At 38.3% G+C, this 22372-nt stretch overlaps 1 protein-coding gene across 1 annotated transcript; it reads right to left on the reverse strand.

Moving 5' to 3' along the window:
- Positions 1 to 440: 440 nt before the first annotated feature.
- On the reverse strand, positions 441 to 22313 carry mst1 (macrophage stimulating 1). Its single transcript, XM_014999150.2, has 18 exons — positions 22045 to 22313; positions 21459 to 21603; positions 19980 to 20095; positions 19779 to 19893; positions 18115 to 18251; positions 17474 to 17594; positions 11292 to 11410; positions 8554 to 8728; positions 7520 to 7650; positions 6793 to 6895; positions 6538 to 6674; positions 6395 to 6427; positions 6189 to 6303; positions 6022 to 6099; positions 5162 to 5308; positions 4954 to 5060; positions 4659 to 4798; positions 441 to 3438 (listed from the first exon to the last, which is right to left on the reverse strand). Exons 1-18 carry the CDS (start codon positions 22091 to 22093, stop codon positions 3277 to 3279), a joined length of 2130 nt encoding a protein of 709 aa, XP_014854636.2. The 5' UTR covers positions 22094 to 22313; the 3' UTR covers positions 441 to 3276.
- Positions 22314 to 22372: the final 59 nt, after the last annotated feature.

Genomic DNA, 22372 nt, shown 5'->3' on the forward strand with positions numbered 1-22372 from the left:
CACAGCAAGCTAAACAAGGTTGGTGGATCAACTAACTCACTCATTCCTTGGTTACCTAGCAACTCAGTCATTCTTTGGTTACCTAGCAACAACCTGCTGAGTAACTGGCAACAGTTTCAGGTTTTGCTTCTGTGCCACACAACGGCTTAAAAATAACAGCAACAAAGAAAACTGTGGTCACGCCACCGGTTTGGCAGTATTTAAAAATAAATAAATAAATAAATAAATAAATAAATAAATAAATAAATAAATAAATAAAACAAAAAGCAAATCAATAATTGTCAATATCAATAATTATTATTATTGATATAATAATTATACTAATAATTATTATTATATCAATCATGATATTAGTTGCATTTTAATTTAGGGAATCCAAGCAAAGGGAGCTGAATACGAATGTGTGCTCCAAGACAAGATTTCTACAGCACTTAACAGTGTTTTTAAACATATTAAAACATTTTATTTGATCTATTTTGGAGCTATCTTGAACCAAACAGCAAAATTCACTCGTTTTCCTTCAGCTTTATGTGGAAGTTTATACAAAGTGATGAATTCAGATGAAAAGAGTTTGCAGCTCACATCCCGGCGGCGGCTAATGCTGGACCTCTAGTGGAGTCATGTCAGGTGAGCCTGCTGGCAAGAGCCCAGGACATAAAGCTGTACGTTACAAAAGATGGAGCCCACCGCTGAGCTGGAACCACGGCAGTGACAGTTTCATGATGTAATTCTGAAATACCCAGAATGAATATCCAGTGAAACCACAATATTACACAACATTACATTCAGTCAGAAACCAATACGGTAAAGCGTTTAACTCACTAATAATACACGGGGCTTCTCAAGTTATTTTAGCAAAAAGCAGAGTAACGAGGAAAACATTTGCATATTTTTGTGGCAGTTTTTCTCAGCATTTCAGTCAGTGTTACCAGAAGCTTCTGCAAGTGCTGCTGAGAACTTGCACTCATTTAAGAACTGGACCTGTCATCATCTTTACATATTACTAAGTGAAAGTGAAGAAAAATCACCCATCAACGTCCACAATAAGCCTCTATTAGTTTCTGCTTGTGCAGAAAAAAACAAAACAAAGTTGTCGTATGCACAGGTAAAACGTTGGTGCCAAAACCAACAAGAGGAAGACACTGCAGGGAGCTTTTTTTTTTTTTTTTGTAGCGTGTCCACGTGTGAGAGTTCAGTGGCCCTCTGCAGTCGGAGATTTGGTCGGACTCTGATCTTGAGGTTTATTTAAGCTGAATTCCGTGGGCTCATCAGGACCGGGTTACAAAAATCCTCCTATAGAACTAGAAAGAATGTGCAGCGCATACAGTTCTGCATAAGGCACAAAGGCATGTCTTTGGAGGTGGGGGCAGGCATCAAAAGACAGGCAGAGGAGGGATTTCTTTTTAGAGGCTGGGGGCAAAGAATGTATTTTGGAGCTCCCACTCAATGCCAAGGCGAGACAGGGGGAGGCGTACAGTTTTGTAGTAATGGGAGTACTTACAGGGAGGGGGTGAACGTTCGGATCTTTAAAACTCTTCTCTTGCGGTGCTTCTTATCTCACCCAGATGGGAAACAACTCATTTGGTATTCACACCTCTTTAACTTTACTGGGATTTTGTAATTGGAAATTTGAAAGTGTAAAGAAAATGATTTTCGGTGTGGATATGTATTCATCCATCGTCTATACCAGCTTGTTCTTGCAAGGGGCAGGCGGACGACTGATATCCCCTCCCTCCAGTAAAATATGGTGGAGGCAGCATCATGCTGGGGGGATATTTTTCTTTGGGGATGGATGGAGATAAACATAAGAAAATCCTTGATGAAAACCTGCTAATAGCTTCACCTTCCAGCAAGACAGAAATCTTAATCTTATAGCAACAATTAAATGGTTTAGCTACAAACATATTGATGTGTAAAAGTGGCTGAGACCTAATCGAAACCTAAAATTCACAAACTTGTTCTTTTTTAATCTGACGGAGCTTCAACCATTTTGCAAAGAAGCATGAGGACAAATTTCAGTCTCTAAATTTACCAAGCTGGTAAAAATACCTGAAAAGATTTGTAGCCGTGATTGCAGTGAAAGCTGATTCAAGGTTTTGAGCCAAACATTTTAGATTTTAGTTTGCAGTAATATTGTACAAACCAAGTGTGAAGCTTTGTGTTGGTCTATCAAACAAAATCTCAATAAAAGACAATACCATGTTCAAGGTGCTGTTCGTGTTTCAAAACCTTTTTTTTGTTAATTATCTTTTCATATTTGGCATGAGGCTACATTATATAACTTTAAAAAACAGTAGTTATTATCAGGAAGAATATTTATTAGAGCAGGAGTCAGAGTGTAGATGTACTTAAATTAATCATGGAGATGTATGCATTAGCATATTATACATTTCTATACAAATTTGACTCTGAAGGACTGAAAAATCCCAGAGGACGCACCAAAAAGTTGGATTTCCAACTTGGAAAGTCAGAAATGCCTCATCTGCTCCTCTAAAATGTGGTTAGAAATTGAACATTTCACCTCTTACACTTTTGTCTGTCCCTTTGTCATACAATTACTCCAAAACACACATAGCGACTTCTGTTAGTAAATGTGTTGTTGGAGGGATTGAATGCATTAAAACAGATCAATTTGTACTTGCAGCTTCTCCTCGTTTCAAGATGCAGCACTCAGCTCCTTCAGACTAGCCAGCAGCAATTAGCAAACACCAGGTGGATCTGCATCTGCTCAGTTCATCATAGGAGCAACTTCTGAGTGAAACTCTGGTAAAAATGTTGTTAAAGGGTTAATGGGGGAACGTTGTTGTGATGACTTCCTGAAGGCGGAGTTTCAGAAAGAGCAAGAGCTTCTTAAAGAGACAGAGGCCCAATTCAAAGGCATTAAAATAGGAAGCAAAATTTCTTTTACGTTGTGTTTGATATATGCAGTATTTTTATAACAGCTGAAAGTAATGTGCCATCACATGCCACTATATGTCTTGAAAATACTGGCCCTTTAAAACGTAAGGAGTCCATAATGTAAAGCATAGCAAAAAATGTTAGCAAACACCAACATTTTCAGAATGAATTATCTCCAAGTTTAAGTGCAATAAAAGAACTTAGAGCAGATACAAAAAAAAACAAAAACAAATTACACTGTGTTTACAGTAAACATTAACACTGTGGCATCTTAGCTATAAAACCCTGGACATAAACCTCAATTGTACGGTTTGATTAGCACAAGTAAAAATGTGCATCTCTTGCGAATGTTGAAGCGTTTGCTCAGTTCCTAGACGGCTAAGCCATCTCCATGACCTTCTTGATCCAGTCTACGTACACAGACACGCGGATGAAAATGTTGGGCTGTCCTGGGTGTCCACAGCGCCTCATGGGGATGATCACGCCCTCCAGCACCCAGCAGTCGGCATTCTGACACGCCAGAGGGCCGCCGTAGTCTTTCTGCAGACACACAGCAACAACACTCCGGAGTCATTATTTGTCTCTGTTATGACTGAGTGTCACTGCCGAGGTGGGAAACATCTTGCAGTCACATCTTGCCAGTTCACTTACATTGGCCATATGGTGGATGTGTTTGATTTATAGGAACTTATAAATAGCTGTATGTTCTCTCCTCAAAACAGGATAAATCAACAGGGTTTTTTCTGTATGAGGGGATTTAATCTACAGCAGTTCACATGCTTTACTTCTTGTCAAAGGAACAGTTTCGTATTTAGTTTTCACATTTAGTCACTTTTTATGAAAGATTTGGAAAGCATTATTTATTAGCTTCTATTTTCTGGAGTGACATTTCTATTAGTGCTTCTTTTCTGTTATATAATTGTTTAGGGCTATTGGAGACTTTAGTAAGAATTAAAGAAGATGCTAAGAGTTTAGGTTGTCTTGTGGGCTTGGCAGTGGGCAAAGTCCAATGTTCTGTGTTATATATGCTGGTGTGTAGTAAACATAAGGTTTATTTCCTCTCCCTGCCATCCCAACAGCTCTGGGAACATATTATTACTTGACCTAAAACAGAGTTTAAGTATTTGGCTCTTTGGGCCCTTCACAGTGACTCGTAACCCACCAAAAAGAAAAAAAAAAAAGAAAAAACAACAGTGCTTTTAACACCGTTCCTAAATAGAGAAGATAATTTAAAACACAAGTGTATTTTAAATGTAATTTTTGCACAGAATTTCCACAACAGATTGACAATAACGATGCAAGAAATATTAGAAAAGGAATGGTTATTTAATTAAATCACAAAATAAACTTAACATCTAGAAAATCAACCTCATGATCTCCAGGATGCTGTTTGTCCACTAAAGTTTTCAGTTGGTGGCACCGGATTTCATTTAGGGGCATCAAAGTGCATGGGGTTGGATTACAAATGCATAAAATGCTTTTTATAATTTTCACTTGTAGTTAAAGTTGAAAACTTTGTTGTATTTTCTTTTCAATTAATCACTCTGCTGGTTTATCACTTTAAACCATAACAAAGTGCATTGAAGCTTTGAGAAGACGCTGCTACCTCTGAGCTACCACAAGGGGTCAGCTTAACGCTTGCATGATAGTCAAAAAGTGTGTTTATTGTATTTATAGTTTCCATTATTTCTGTATACATAAAGAAAACTGCATGAACTAAGAAGAAAGCAGCCATCGACAGGTTCACTGCAGACACCTACCTCACAGGCACCAACTCCAGCCTGAAAAGAGTTTGTGCACATCTCATTTTCTCGAACGCGACCTCTGAAGTATCTGTTGCATTCAGTGTTGCTGATAACCGGCACGTGTGCAACATTGAGGACAGTCTCATCTCCTGTCCCTGAAGAAACAGCGACAAGAAAACTACAGCAAGCAGTACGCTTAGAAAAGGTGCAGAAATTTTGCTCTCTCTCTCATTTGCATGCAACGTTACTTTAACCTCAAGTTTTAATCTTTTGCAGGAAGCGCATCCGTAGAGTCCAGAGTCTCTCTTACCTCTCGTCTCACCCCATCCGGCTATTTCACACTTTGTGTGCTCGGGCACTATGTAGCGCTCAGGAGGGAGGCAAATCTGAGAGACGCGCTCGTTGAACTGGGCCGGACTTGAGACAGAAAGAACGCACAGTCAAAGGAGAAACTTTGGCAGCTATTATGTGCAAGTGGTTGTGTGTGAGGATGTGTCCTGATGCACAATTATACACACTACTCCAGCTGCAGCATGACCAGCTGAGACTCAGAGGGTCCACACACAATCTTGGTGAGAGGAATGGTTTGCACGCCAGGCTCTCCTTCCTGCGGGTCCCGGAAAAGAGTTCCCATCATGGCGGAGTACCCAGGAAGGTCCACATAGCTGTCAAAAAAAAAAAAAGAAACATGAAGACAAGCATCAAAAAAGCTGCTGCTTAAGTGTTTAAAATAAAACAATAAGATCATGTCATGCATTTTTGTTTTAAATCTTTTTTTCTGTAAATACCAAAAGGGTCGTGATGTAACCCAAGCTTATCATAAATCTCATACAGGCCGGTGCTTGTGTATAAATACAACAAATAAATGGTTATATTTTTCTGGAAAAAAAATCCTGTGTTAGAATACACTACCACAATAAAAGATTATTTAATTTTATTTTTTGCATCTGCCAATCGTCGTTTGAGTTATCTTAGGATACAAGGTCCAGCTAACAAATGCATCGAGAAAGGGACGCCATTTTTAAACCAAAATAATGTAAAATGTTAGATTTTCTTTTCCTTTTCTGTATTTTCAAAGTTAATAACCTGACAAGAACTTAAAAAAACAAACAAAAAAAAGTTGTAGTTTGAAACTATTACAATTTATAAACTAAAAGTAAAGGTTGGTGTACCACACTCACTGACTAAAAAAAGGGTTTTTCTATCTGATATGTATTTATATGTTAACTAATAAATTAACCATAGTACATTGGCATTATCGCTTCAATTGAGCAATGTTCACTGTTATTATATTGTCCATTTTACATTAAATACATTAAAAATTAGCTTGCTGTGCCAGCTCCACGTTTGACGCGTAAAATCTTCCTAAATGAACTACCAGGAGGAGAAGCACTGCTTTGTGCTGATCACCCATCTGGGATTCACCAGAGATCCTCCACAGAAGTGGTTTCCTTTCCTGCACACAAAGAGGTCAGAGGTTACTCACAGCGCAACAGAGACTGTTTTGATAGTTCATCACCAAACGCCGTCAGCTGTCAGCCTGACCTGTCTCTGAGGCTCACAGTCCACGGCGAGTTCCCAGGGATTCCATTCACGATACGCAACCTGGTCGGCTGGGGACGGTCGTCTCTCTTCCCGCACTCGCTGAACTCCACCGTCTCTGCGTTCACAAAAAGAAAACAATGTGACCGCGCAAGAAAACCGCAGCGTCTTCTGAGCAGCTTTTTGTCCATGTTAATTTGCAAACTAACCTACTGTTTCTGTCAGTGGCAGTTTCTCTCCAGCTGTTTGAAAGCAACAGAAAAAAAAATTTAAAGTAATAAAAAAAGAGGATTGGATAAACGGTTTTCTTGAACTAGCTTAAACTTAACACACAAAACGCAGAGGTAAGTACCACACTGTTTAATGGCGCAGTAGTCAAACTCAGTTTTGGGGTCAGTGGTGTAGCACCAGGGCCCGTGTTGGTCCCCGTCTGGGTTACGACAATAGTTCTCCGTCAGGTTGGCATCCGGGTGCGTCCGTGGGTTTATCCTAAAAAAAATAAAAATCACACAAATCAGTCAATAGTCAATAATATGCTTTGCTTTGCAGGAGGAGGTTGTCTTTTACTGCGGATTGTTTGTGTAAATGCCCCAAAGTGTCACCACACCTGGTCTGATGAGGTGTGTTCACGTTCCATTTCTGACAGGTGATGCCTTTGCGAGTTTTGCGGACGACGCCTCTGTAGTTTTTCCCATTTTCATTGTAGCAGTCTGGGAAGATAAAAAGATTATTGTCATAAGTAGAGCTGGATGATATGGCTGAACGACTTATCACAATACAGGCGTCTCGATACAGAACTTATCACGATCCAGGCGTCTCGATACAGAACTTATCACGATCCAGGCGTCTCATATTAGTTGATATTGATTATTGTTGATTTGTTTTTTTTTTTGTTTTAAATTTCTGAAATACTGCGAAACTGGTGGCATGACCTTTCAAGTTTTATTTATAGCTTTCACTCCATGCAATTGTTTATTATTTGTAAGCAGTAATGAGTGAAACCTTAAACTGCTACAAAAGTTACTCAACAGACTGTTGCTAGGTAACCAAAGAACGAATGAGTTGCCAGGCAACCAAACAGCACAGTGAGTTAGTTGATTCCATCAACCTTGCTTAGCTGGCTGCGAGAGATGGAGCATTTAAAGACTTTCATCAACCTGTATCAGACGTATTATCTGTTGATATTGATCACATGTCTATTGCAGTATATACTGTTATTGATTTATTGTTTAGCCCCAGTTATAAGTGAAATAAAATTGTCATGGAAGCGGAGGAGTGCATTGAGACCTTCACTGCATTTATTCTCAGATCATTTCTGAATCGAGGCGACGTACCCTCGGCCTCTATGTCGTCAGCGCAGCGTTTGATCTGCAGGCAGAGAACAGTCCTCATCTCTGGCACCGACGTAAAACACCAGGGAGCCTCAGAACCGTCTGGGTTACGGCAGTAGTTCTCCTCTAGACCCCTAGACGAGACGTAACCAAGAATCAGTTTAGCACACCAATGATCCTGCTAATTTAGAGAATTAGACAGCCCACCGAATTTGCACAGTGCCTGGCAAAAAGTGTTCTCACATTTTAAATATTTTCACATTTTTCCTGTTAGAGTCACAGTCTGCTATATTTTATTGGGATTTTATTCATACAGTAGTACAGAATAGTGAAATAAAAAGACCGCTGGCAAAAATAAAAATAGTGCTTGTACTTTGATCTTTTTCTTATGGTTCAACATGTCTTGCTACATTTAGTTCATCATTATTGCCTATAGGGTGTTTCCATACATTTTAATCCTATTCTTCTCTTCTTTCTCTTGAATATTGGTATTTATATCCATTTTGGTTTTAGATCTTTTCAGTCCATTTCAGCCATTTCTTTGTTTTATCATTCATTTTCCCTAAATCTACCTGTTTGTGTTTTAATGCTAAAGCTAATGATGCACTTCCACCCGAACACACCATGTTCACAGCAAAACACAGTGATGGCAGCATGGTGTTGTGGAAAGAATAGTTGATGGGAAGATTAAAAACTTGTTGTAAAGGTGGCAAAAGTAAACGATGTAACATTTCCCTTCAATGATCCACTACTTTGTGTCGATCGATCACTAAAAATCCCAATAAAGGACATTGGAGTTTGTGTTTAACCTGTGTGATCGCTTTTACAAGACACTATAACTGGAGAACAACATTTACTAAATGAAATTAAGTAAATCGTTGCTGAACAAAAAGTCTCAGGAAAACTTAAAACACGAAATGCTAATAACCTGCTAGCAAGTGTTAGCAGAGAAATAAGACTGCAAGTTATTCCCTGCAGCTGCACTTGCACTAATCCTAATATACTACCCCCGCCATTAAAATGGACGCAGTGCTTACTTGCACTCATAGATGTTTGGGATGAAGGGATGCCGATGAGGAACCTGGACGTCCCACCGCTGACAGGCGATGCCCGACGCCGTCTCGTTGACTTTGCCTCGATAGTCTTCGCCCCGGCCTCTGAAGCAGTTGGTGGTGAAGCTGGAGCGCTGCCTCTTCTCCACCAGGACTTCAGCTAAAATCAGGGAGAAGTGTTTTGAAGAAAAATTAGCTTTCGCATGGAGGACAGATGCTATCGTCAGAAGAAACCTAATTTATTTAGCTGCTGGGGAAGTATTTTGTATTTTCCATGGAACGTAATGACATTTTTATAGCACAATCATGTTACCTTTAGTTGTTATAAAAATGCAATATATGCCAAATATAACTTAAAAGGAATTTAACTTTGTAATTTAACACCTTGAAATTGGGTCTCAGTCTCTTTAAGAAATTCCTGCTCTTTTTGAAACTCACACAACATGACTCCTCTAAAAGTGCGTTCACACTTAAGGCTGAAGTAACCCAATTCCGATTTTTTGGCAATTCCGATTTTTTTGCCGGGCCGTTCACACTGCCAGTAAATGCGACCTGTATGCGTTCTGCAGTGTGAACGGGGAAACGACCTGAAAGTGTCCCGCATGCGCAATAGCGTCAGGGTTCTCAGTGTTCTGCCAACCGCCATAAAAAGAAGAAGTGCTCAGTGTTTGCGGAAGTAAACATGGAGGCTAACAGTGGAGCTTAGCTTACATATTTGAAGTTGTTATCCGACCGGAGCAGCATATTAACAACTTAATCCTCATATTTTCCATCATGGTTGTTGTTTTTCTTCTCGCTTGCGCATATCAGGACACAGAATAGTGAGATTTGTTGAGAATCAGTGACGTTCAGTTCGGATGAATGCGACCTGGACGTTAGGTCGCCTTTGAATCGGATATGTATCGGTTATGGGTCATATTTGAAAAAGAATCCGACCTGTGCTGTTCACACTGCCATGAAAAGATCGGATACAGGTCGCATTACATCAAAAAATCGGAATTGGGTCACTTCAGGCTGCAGTGTAAACGCAACCTAATGCTTTTACTAGCGATTCATTGAGAAGTAACTCCTAACGAGCTCAGCTGATTGTCCACCTGACGTTTGCTAATTGCTCCTGGCTAGTCTGAAGGAGCTGAGTGGGTGAGGGCTGCTCTGTGAGGTGGAAGTTCAGTAGCTTGGAAACTGCAGCTCTCAGGATGAATGTTGAAGGTGGATCTATGTCCATTCAAGCATTTTGCACAGCTGAATGGTTGCCATGGAGATTAAAGGCTTTCTCAAACATGCATGAAAGAATCGAGCATTAAAACATGACGTAAAGCTCAAAAAAGTTGATTTTACATAAAACTCAGTCATATTTTAGACATGTCGCTGCGTAATTCAACCTTTGGACTTGGTGAAACACAGTGAATTAACACCCAGCTGGTTACATGGTTCCTCAAATTATCTCAAACGGTGGAAACTGCTAGTGTGGCCCATGTCTTTCTGAATCACATCTTTCTGTTGTGGTTCTCATGGTTTGTCTCAACTGAAGTTTTGAATGTTCTTTCCTTTGCAATGCTCTCAAGTCCACATTTATCTCCATGTTTTCTGCATTATCTTTTGCCACATTTTTCCTTCCACTCAACTTTCTGTGCTCTATCACAGCCAACTTTTTTCAGCGATTATTCAGTGATTAAAGAAGACAGCAGTCTCTCTAATGATTGGATATCTTATATTTCTGTTTAAAAGATGCAATTGTGTTGGTCTAGCTATAGGTAAAGGTCATATTAATCCAGATAAACAGAAATAAAAAAACATTCTATGTTGCTATGAAAACAGTTACTTTTCTACCAGGGACTTTCTTTGTTGAAACTTTTAAATGTTTATTTAAACATAACCAGCGTTTCCAAATAGATTTAAAAGGACTAAAAAAGTCAATAAAAGGGAATCAAGAAAATATAAAATATACAAAGCAATTAAATAATGTAAAATAAAGTATTAGAGAGTGGCTGTAATGTTTTCATCAATTATCTCACCACAAGATGGCGCTCTATTCAAGTTTATGTTGCGCCATTGATCTGATTTATCGCCAGAAAAGTTCATGCTGTTCTTGACACATTACACATGCTGAATGTTGGGGAAAACATTGAACTGCTGCTTAAATAACAATTCAATAATAATAATCCTTCACATTAAATTCTATTAGTTTTCCACTGATCAGTGAAAACAAAGCAGCAGAAAAGAACAAATAAGAAACCAAATAAATAAAAACTAATTTAATCCTTAACAAGTTGCATGAATAGTAAAATAGCTTTAGGGAGTTTGCTTCCATTAACCCTCACTGAACCGAAAGAGTCAAACTTAAAATCTTGGACAAGCATCTGTTTGGTTCTGCTGAACCCGACACACCGGCACCAACCCTGAAATGTGTCATATTTAAGAAGCTAATGTGCCAAACAATAACAAGGTAATTTAATTACTGCGAATTAATAACACAACCCAGTCCCATTGTGTTTTCCAGGAATCAGTGTTTTTTCTTTCCACACTAAAGCAAATAAATAAATGAAAACATTAAACTAAACTTTATAATAAGACAGAAACCATTGTCTAATTATTAGAATAAAAATGTTTTCCACAATGTTTACACTTTGCATTCAGTGACCTAAATCTGTATTTTCAGCTTTAAACATGGAAAACATGGACAAGCTTAGGATTTTTGTGCAGAAAAATGAATATTTTCTTACTGCATTTGCTGATGTCACAGCTCTCTCTCTCTGTTTCCGGGTCGGTGGTGTAACACCACGGCACCGGAGAGGCGTCCGGGTTACGGCAGTAATTATCATCTAAGCTCTTGTCAGGGTACCTGAAAAAGAAACACATTACATTAAAACATAATAAAATATTAAAACCAAATATCAAACAGCGATGATGAAACTGCCACCACAATTATTTGCACCTCTTGCAAAGATATATTTTATCTTACTGTCGTTTCTACACAAGATTTTATTATTTTTGTGACTGAATATATTGGTCCGTTCAGTTTAGCAGCTATTCTCTACATTTATGTGGTTTACTTTAGAAGACGTGTTGTTTTGTCTTTTCCATTTCAAACAATGTCTACAAAGAAATAGGTTTCAATTTTGTATCCTACAAAAACAGAAATGCCTGGATACATTTCTGAAGGAAGTAAAAGTTCCTCAACACTGAACATGAAACGGTAGCAGGTAGATAATCTAAAATTTGTCCAGTTTAATTTATCCTGAAAAAAGTAAATTGAGGTACCAAAAGGTGCAGATGATTTAAAACAAGATTATTTCATAATGCCCCCATGTCTATGCTAATAAAAATGTTACTTTACCTTAAATTTCTACCCTGAGGTGCATTTCTTAACTACTCAAACACAGCCGAGTGTAAAACTAAACGAAACTTTAAACTTTAAAGATCATTACTTCATCTGCTGTGCATGTATTTTACTCAGTGACATCACAAGAGGCACATGAATCAAAGGTTCAGCTAGCATAGCGTTAGCTAACACCTGGGGGATTTTTGACTGAATTTGACAGACTAATGCATTCAAGTTGCACGTGAAGGAGTTTAACCATAAATGAACCAAAGTTTTACTCTGATGACTCCCGCGCTTTGGAGGATACCAGGGGCGTAGGAATAAGTTTACAATTGGGGGGGACACATGTCGGAAATCTGAGATTCGTAAATATTCAACAGAAATATATCTTAAGTACGCTACTTAAAAAAAAGGCTATTTAATCTTTTACTTTATTCCTTTATAAATTGTGTCTTGCAAAAATAATGCATTTAAAATTTACATAATGCATTTGTTCATAAGATGTGAGCATATCACCAAACAAAATGACTGGAGTCTTTTATTAAGCAAAGGGAGATGTCTTTCAAGGGCTTCAGCCCTTGGCATATTTAGTGTCCGCATACACACTAGAAAATCAAATATTTCAGTTGGATTAAAAACAATTCAGTAGGCCACACAAGTGCAAAGTTTGATATGTTTTATTTTGTCAAACTTGCAATAATGGTCAAAAATGAATTTATATAGGTTGACTGACCATAGAACCATTTCTTTGATTAAACAAAATTCTGAGATGAAAGAGCCCTCACAGACAATGTAGTGAACAAATTATTCACACTTTTAACATTAAGTAAAAGAAGAAAAGAAAATCAATCAAAATATGCTTATTCAGTTTGTCGAACTGTATGACTAATTAAACCAAATCAAAAATGAAGAAATATTTACCAACAATAAATACACATTTAATAGACAAGCTTTTTAACTCACTGACTACAGTGTGCTTTAACTGTTGGAAAAGCAGTTAGCACAGAGATTATAGGCCACATAACCCTAGGTAGAGATCAACACCTCTGTGCTTCTGAACAATTGCACTTTACAGCCATGCATTTATAATTCGCCAAAAATGTGCCGGAAACATAAAAGGATGGCAAACACTGGCTTAGGCAAAAGAGCCAAAATGTTTTTTCCGCCTTTCATTTGCAGCCACAAATTGCTTGCAAACTGACTTCTTGTCCAGTAAATCAAGTTTATCTTTATGTACATGACAGACAGCAACATGATTAAGCCTGTTTTGAGTCATTGTAGACCGGAGCCACGTTTTGAGTCTACGAAGCGCACTGAAACTTCTCTCTGCCTCAGAGGATGAAACAGAGACCACCAAAAGCAACCTAACCAGAGTTTCCACTTGCCCAAAAAGTCTACGGACCTCTCCAGGCAGTCCACCAATGATCCCTGCAGCTTCTGCGCTGTTGCTAAATGAGTAGTTCAGTCTAAACATAGGAAGTTGCACTGAAAGTAACTCTCTATTCAACTCTGGGTATTTCCCAATGACTGCAGCATCAATCGTTCCACTGAGAAGTGTCTCTTCCAACTTTTGCAAAGTCAGCAAGTCATCCTGGTTAAATAGCCCAGTGAGCTGTGCATCTACAACATCCAATACTTTAAAGAATTCACCTCTGTAGTGGTCATTGGCACATTCAGGTTGATGTGTCTTAGCTCCTTCAGTGAAGCGTTTTGGGGGTGGCCTTCTCTGTGTAACTGTGATGGGTTTAACACCCAAAGACTGAACCTCAGCCATCGCCTTTTCAAACAGAGTGTTGAAACTTTCTTGATTTCTTTTAGCCTTAAGTGAAGTCTGAACAACTTTCACAGCAGTCCTCATTCCAGCAATGGTTTGAGTTCTCTTCTGGAAAGAGATGCTCAGGCATTCAAGCTCATCAATCACAGGTGAGGCAAGGATGAGACCCAAAACTGTTTTACCTTTCCTAAACTGCCCCAGCAGTCCATTAGCAGTGGATGCTGTGTTTGAGGCACCAGAAGCCATCTCCTGCAAGCTAGCCAGCACTGACCCATACTGTGACAAAACATCTCTGATTGCTTTGCTCCGTACTGCCCATCTTGTGGGGCAGAGGGGTTTTATTGCAGTGCACGATGGATTCTCTGTATGTGCTGTTGCTGCATGGATTGCCTTAAACTTCCCTGACTGAGAGAAAAGAACTCCAAGCTGGTTCACCCAATCCAATGCGTCTCTGATCAGAACTGAGGCTAAGCAAGCTTTCTGTGCAATTAAATTAGTGCAGTGTGCTCCACAATGAACAAAAAGTGCTAGTGGCTGCTCTTGCTTTATCAGTGCCTGTGCACCTGCATGCTTCCCAGACATATTGGCTGCTCCATCATAAGTTTGACCTCGTAAACCATGCATTGGTAAGTTTAATCTGAGCAGCACATCTTTAACAACAGCAGCAAGGCTTTTTCCTGTTGTTTCAGAAACTGAGTACAAGCCAATAAACTCTTCATGGGGCTTCATGTCACTGTCAATGTATCGCAGACAAATGCTTTCTTGTTCTTTCCCAGAAATGTCCTGTGTTCCATCCATAATAATTGCAAACTCAAAAATTGGTAGGTTTCTGATTGTATCTGCTATTTCACTGACAATACTATTGCTCATAGAACACAAGATTTCATTCTGTATCTGTGGACTTAGGTATTCTTTCTGAGACCTCAGCAACCACTTAGCCAAAAGGGCATCATCTTCTGCCAGATTTTTTAACAGTTGATACAAATTGCTGTCATCATCGTCATGCCCTCTCAAAGCTTGTCCCTGCCGTACCAAATATTTTATGGAGCTCACAATTTTCTCCAGACAGTGCCTATTGTCACCTTGCTGAGTTGCCAAAGCACTGGATAATTGGGCATTTATAGGATGACTTTCTTGTGCAGTCACAGAAACAGCATGACGATGTGTGTGACTATTTTCATGTGCTTTAAATTTTTCGCATGCTTTTTTCCAATTTTTAAATCCAGAAGTGATAAAGGCGGGTTCGGATTTTGCACCAAATGGTGTGAGTTTGTCCTGGTAAATTGCCATGCAATAAAAACACAAAATGCCATTTTTCACTGCATCATAATGTAGCCAGGGAAATTCCTTGTACCACTTTCCTTGGAAATGTAAAGTTCTGTTGGCTAGAGCTTGAGGGTCTATGAATTTTGGATGTGGCTGATTTGGCTCTGTTCTCTGTCCACTGACTTCAGAGTCTCTCAGCTGTGTGTCCCTAGTCTGAACTCCCTAGAAGGAAAAGTTACAATGTCACTCAATGCCCCTGAACTACACTTACTACAAGCAAAAGATTAAAATTTTCAACTTTTTTTGTGGACTCTCATGAAGTATCTACTCGTATGAGTTACTCTATCTTACCTGTTGATCCACTCCTGTCTCTCCCTCACTCTGACTTCCTGCCTCTAGCCCAGTTGCACTATCCTCTCCTTTTCCTGTCTCCTTTGTGCTGTCCCTGCATTGTTGCTCCTAAACATATGAGATGGTTTCAGAAATGAGGTACAGCTCTTGAGCCTAACATGGCCAATTTTAAATCAAACAAAACATTTTATTTGTCACATTACAGACTTTACGCGCAGAGTTAATCGCAGAGGCAAATAAAATAAATCCATTAAAATCCTTTCAGAGTATTATCTTATGGACTCTGAACTAAAGTCTTTCTGACAGGGAGCTGACAGTGTGTTGAAGAATTATGGACAGGGTGCTTTGAAGCATCTGGTTCAAAAACGCATTCTAAACCTTTGGTAGAAATCCATCTATCCTTCCATTTTCTGTACACCCTTGTCCCTTAGTGGGGTCTGGAGGTTCTGGTGTGGGGTACACCCTAGACAGGTCGCCAGTCTGTCCAGACCTTTGGTAGAAATGGCGCCTTTAATTCCAGTTTGCAGTACAGAACAGAGAAAACTACAGAGTTGTCAATGTTGTGTTAATCTATTTATAGTCTAAAAAGAGGAGCCAGCAGTTTATTTGAGGAAATAAAGGTGCAGAAGTTAATTTGTTGGTTAGCCGCTGCTAAGAATTAAAATTAACTCTCCCTGTGGTTTTAACTAACGATCAGGAGCGCGGCAGGTATAATATCTGTCCATTTCGGCGAAGCAAAACCACGCAAAAAATAAAAAATCCTCGTAAAACGCACGCCCAGACCGGGCTAATTTCAACACAAGGGCAACACAGGTGTTGCCCTTGTGTTGTGTGACTGTTACTCACACTGACGTTACTCTTTTTAAAAAAGCTGAGCAAGTCCTGCTGCTGTTTCAGCCTTTTAGTTGGTGGTGGCATTGTACTGAAATGAGATATATATATATAAAAAAAAGACATTTTGGCTAGCGTAGCAAACGTCTAGAGAAAGTTAGCAGTTAAATATTGGATGAGTGATCATCCCAAGACTAAGATGATTAAACCAAAAAGATTCAGTTCCTATATATGAAAGTGAACTGACAACAAGACGTTATAAATAAGCAATATTCATAGCAGCATTCCCGACAGACCATTTTACCTCATTCGCAAGTTTCTGACTTCTGTGTCGCTGTTTCCCTCCCTTCTGAGTGCTCACTCAGCAGTTCAGAGAGGGGAGGGGGAGTACCGTGACGTAACGCGATGCTGCGCCTTCAAAATAAAAGCACGCTAGTTAAAAAAATGTCAAAATCCAATATTTTGCGGTACAATTTTTTGGGGGGGACATATCCACCTGGCTTCAATATTGGGGGGGACATGTCCCCCCCGTCCCCCCCGCTTCCTACGCCGCTGGAGGATACTGCCACTGATGATAAAGTAAAAGCCAGAGCTAAAGCTAAGGTAGTTTTTTAAACTACAGCTGGTGTTATTCTGATTCTGAAAACGCTCTAATCTACATATATCACCTTAAACAGCTGCGTTATTTCCCTTTACAGTAAGAAGAACTGCAGGTAGACTGAACCCTGCTCATATTCCCAGAGCAACTTCTCTGTTCATCTGAGGATGGAACATTTTTATTTATTATCTCCTCTAGTTTGCCTGGAATTATCCATCAGCTAATAATGACACAATAATGGCTGAATATCTTCCACAATGAAATCTGGCCTTTTCACAAACTGCTTCTAGGTTTTTATTATTATTATTATTATTATTATTATTATTATTATTATTATTATTATTATTATTATTATTATTATTATTATTATTATTATTATTATATTGGACGATATTATCGAAATCCATGTTAAATTTTCTCCTAGCGCACAAATGTTTTGCTACGGCTATAAGGTAAATGGAAATGGAGAAATTTGATTGAAAACATGCAAAAAAGGGAGGAAAGACATTTCTGCAGAGGATTTCAAATAAGTTGCCTTCTACCTTTTGTGATGTCATCCAAGGATATTGCACATGGAAGCTTAAATTGACTGTTTATCCTGATTGAAACATTTAAAACTGAATACCTGGAAAAATAGCAAAACCACAACATATTTCCCTATCGGTGACCAGCAGCATCTAAAGAATAGCAATGCATTGCAGCAAAGAAGCCAATCAATTTGGTAAGCTCACTAACTGCAGAGCAGCCATGCATGAACATGTACTTTTCAGGCTGGTAGATGTGTTGATGAGGGAATTGCTGATCCCATCTCTGGCACTCTTTGCCGCTCTCAGTGTGATCCACCTGGCCTCGGTAGTCTTCTCCGTTGCAGGTGATGCACACCTCTGCACACACAGGCAGACATTTTTATACAAGCAATGAGAAAAACTCCTCAAAAATAAGCAAACCAGTATATCATTTGTTGCTAATAGAGTTACACTTTTAAAAAATTTGTTATAATCTATTTGTAAAACAACGTAAAAGGAATAGGAATTGATTAATTTTTCTGTTAAGGATCTGGGTTTTTTTAGGCAAATGTTTTTACAAAGATGCTGAAACTCAGAAAACTGTAGCCATGTTTTCAGTGCATATGATATTTCAACAAATCAAAAGCTCAACAGATCAACTGTGTGTCTTTTAGTTTCTCTTCCCATTGAAGTCGTACATATAACAATCTTTTTTTGCAAAAACATGATTTTTACAAAAATTATCTTTTTCTTATTCGGTGAAAATGAGTGAGAACCAGAATTTTTCAGGCAGATGTCTTTACAAAGTTGCAAAAACTTGAACTCAAAGCTGCACCATATTTTCTGTACAACATTTCAGCTGCGCGTTCTTCGGTTCTCCATCCTGTCAGAGTCGTACCGTCTTTGCACTGTGGGATGTTGCAGCTTTCGTAGCGCCGCTCCGGGTCGGTGGTGTAGCACCACGGGCCGATCCGATCCCCATCCGGGTTCCTGCAGTAGTTCAGCTCCAGACCGTTGGTAGGTGAAGGAGTCCATCTGAGACAAACAGGGTGACGGATTGACCCACATAAAGTGTGGGTGGTGACATTCACTTTACACGCTCACGGCGGCTGGATAAACACAGGACTGAGAGAGAAAAGCCGCAGCGCTCTGATGAGTCACTGCCATGTTTGTTTTAGTAACATCTACAGAGATCTGGACGTTTCATCTGGAGTTGCACAATTTGGGTTTCCCATGAGGCTGGCACACAGTGTGGCGAAAACAACTATTCAAATGTTTAACCAGAGTAATCAGACCATCTTTATTTATGATATCTGTTTCTTTTTACATTATTTTGATGTGTCTTTTGCATGTTTATGAAGAAAACCGGGACCAGATTGCTTCTGAACTGCTTTCTTTCTCTCATCTTTTTGACGTTAACATTGGTTAGACTGGAAACTGACGGCAAAAAGAAAACAGATAATCCAACTTTTAAAAAATTGAGTTAATAAGAAGGAATTAAATCAAGTTTAACCGAGTAAATATGTTAAGTTTAAGTTGTCATGTTAAACAAATGTAAATAACTTAAGTTTGACCAATTTTATTCAATTACATGCAACAAATTAAGTAAATATTTTAAGTTGTGCCAACTTAACATTAAGATTTTAGTTGTTGCTCATGTTTTGTTTTTGCAGTTCTATGGAAATCATTCAGGTTTACTGTCAAGTTTTGATATTTTGCTGTAAAAAACAGATTTATGTACACTTATTTCTTAATAAATATTACAAACAGAAACAGGAATTAGATATTCTATTTTTTTTTTATTTTGTTAGTTTGAAGTTAATATTTTTCTGTTTCCTTCACAGATGTATTTAGTTTTAAGCAATCAAAGCAAAAACCGGATCTTCTAAAAATAACCATAGAGTAGAGTATCCTTTATCTGTGTTTATATATTTTTAATGTTTGAAAGAAGGTTATTTTTTGTTAAATAAATATAAGATAGGGATATATAAGCAATACAACTTGACATTTCTCAGTAAAGAACTGACTACATGACGATTTGTCATTTTTTAAATTATTTGTTTGTCACATTGGAGTTTAAAGGTATTTTAATATTTTATTCAATTCAAATATAAATTATTAATTATTTATCAAGATAACCTCAATCACAATTAATAATAATAATTAAAGTAATAGTAACACTTCTAATTTTGATAATAATAAAAATAATTAATAGTTTGTCAACTTTAAAAATAACTGAAAACAGAAATCCTGAACGTGGTGATAATAAATCAGTTCATCTCATCTTTTGCCAAAGTTTTTTTTAATCATCTAAATCATCTTTTGGCAATAAAAACAGCAATTTTCCTTTTCTTTTTTTTTCTCGTTTTTATGCAAATATCAGTTTTGGCAAAAGAAAGAAAGTGAATATTCTTGGTATCTTTAAATAAATCATTTGTAAAATCAAATTGACAGAAGGAAATATTAGAGATAAACTCTTAATAAGTGATGTCTTTAAAAAAAAATCCTCTATTCGAAGCATGTTTATGATACTTACTGACTTGCACAAGAGAAACAAATCACCTGTGATCGTGAGGAAACTTTGACCACCACTGCTGGCAGGTGAGTCCACTTTTTGTGGTGAAAACTTTCCCCCGGTAGTCTTCCCCTTTACCTACAATGCACTTCCTTACATAAACTGCAAAAACAAACCAAAGCAGTTATGTTTAAAAATATATATATATATATTTCTGCAAAGCTGATTTTCACCAGTCACCTCTTCACCTTTCTTTTCATAAAGATCACAGTTGACGTTTCTCTTTACTTCTGCGTTGCTTCCGTCGGCCACCCAGGGCAGATGTTTACAGGTGCCAACTGGACGAATCTCGTAGTTGAAAGCTCTGGAGATGAGAAATGTTTTTCAGTGTTTTTTACAACCAGATAACTTACTAGTTATGCATGTTTGGAGAGGGAAACTGTGAGCGATGTTATCGGGTGTGGGAGATTTAGTGTCTAGCTGCAAATCAGGGAGAAAATGTGTGCAAATAAAACACCTTTTTGTCACAAACAAAGCTATAAAAAGTAACTTTGAGGACAAAAGTATATCTCACAGACTGTTTCCCTATTTAGGAGCTTCGGCAACTGCTCAAACTTCCAACTCTGACAGATATGGATGAGGGGTCTAATGCTGAATTTGCATCATGATTATCACGATGTAACATGGGGGGGGAAAGTGTGCGTGGATAGAGTTTCTCCTCTCTTTGGGCAGCAATTAAGATGTTTAAAGTTGACAGCAGGAGATAAAATTAGCCTGGAAGAGGACAGCGTTTAGTGTAGGCTGACGGCAAGACACGTTCTGCACATGCAGGCTATGTTGGCGCTTGTTTTCTGCTCACTTTTTAGAAAACCCAACTAGAAAATGCTGCAATTTTACTGGAAAATTTTACTAGAAAATGCTGCAGAAATCCAGAATATTTATGTTTAAAGTGAGCATAAAAAGAGACTGGAGAAATTTTTTAAAGAGGTTCAAATTACTGTTATTTTGTTCTGAAAAATTCCAGTGTAACTAACAAACAGGGATACGTTCATACAAATTAACCTAATTTATGAGCTTTATGAAGGTTTAGTTGGGCAGAAAAGTGCGCTTCACATCTCTGCTGACTTCATTGATATCTGAAAGCAAAACCTTTAGTTTTAATATAAATACTACTGAATATATTGACCCTTGCAAAGGTTTTCAACCACATTAAACTTATTTTATATTTGGTAACAACCACTGACTCTGATGTGTTTTATTGGGGATATCAGAAAGCACTGGTTGTGTTTTTCATGTTATATCTGAAAATATACCAAAAAAGAAATACTATATATCTACCAGACTGAATTTTAGGCCCATTTTTCTTGTCAAAACAGCACAAGTGTAACTAAATTGAAAGGAGAGAGTCTGTGAACATAATGTTTACATTTTTGTAAAGTATTGTCAATTGGTTTTGTGTTTAGACTTTGACTAGGCCATTCAACTACTACTTTGTAGTTCTGGTTTATTATTTAGGTAAAAAAAAAAAACAAGTAAACAAATAAAAACTAAATCAAGCCCAGTGTAAGTCTCTTGCAGCCTCTAACAAGCTTTACTTTACATAAATTTCCTGTAGTAACAAAACAATTCCCACAGCATGATGCAGCCGCTACCACACTGAAGACAAGGGATGGTGTGTATTCAGAGAAATGCGAAGCGATTCTTGTCTGCAGACGGTGCGGTTTCACCTGCAGTCCTGAGATTGCGAGCAGCGGCTTGCGCACTCCTCCAAGTTCAAACCCGGCAGCATCTGCATCCGAGCTGCGTTCCAGGCGGTGGGTACGAGCTCCCTGCCCTCGGAGCGCTGGTAGTCGTTGAGAGAGCTGCGGAGCGCTGTTCACGTACAGCAGAACCCCAGACATAATGCAGATGTGAATGTGTTGATGCTGATAGAAACGGTCAGCAGCAGATCAGTGGCACCATCAGGAACATTCGGACATGACCCTGCACACATGCAACCTTTGGACCAAGACTCTCCTGCTGCTGTTTTGTGTATTGTGACAAAGGAGAGCTTCGGATAGCTACATGTTTGCACTTAGCTGCTGAAACACACCTAATACTTTTGTCATTTTTTGTCATATACCCAAAACAAATCAATCTTCTAACTATTTACTGGGAATTATCGATTACTTTTTCTGATTTCTATTTTCTAAATCATATTTTTCTGTCTGTGATGCAGCTTAATTTCAGCGTAAATCTGGTAAAGTGTCTCTAAAAGCAAATACATTTAAAGGTTTTAACTTAGTTTAAATTTGGGAAAACCCAGGATCTTACCAGTAGTCAATCCAGTTGTCAGGAGAATACAGAGCAGAAATGGCTTCATTGTTTGCTTCTGAGGAAGATAGCACTCTTTTGTAATGATGCTATTATCAACTCTGATTTAATTACAATGAGGTGAGTCTGAATTTTGCACTTCTGACCACAAGCCCACCTCAAATAATTTTAAAAACAATAAAAACCCTTAAAGGTTCAATAAATCGTCAAAAATCTTCACAGAAAGTCAGAAAGCAGAAATCCAACAGCCCAGCGCAGAGCACTAAGCCGCTAACCAAACAGTAGCCTTAATCCCCCAAACAGCTAATCAATAAGCTTATTAATCATT

This window comes from Poecilia mexicana, unplaced genomic scaffold (assembly GCF_051168715.1).
Source record: "Poecilia mexicana isolate PSO_F unplaced genomic scaffold, ASM5116871v1 scaffold_5, whole genome shotgun sequence".
NCBI classification, from domain to species: domain Eukaryota; kingdom Metazoa; phylum Chordata; class Actinopteri; order Cyprinodontiformes; family Poeciliidae; genus Poecilia; species Poecilia mexicana.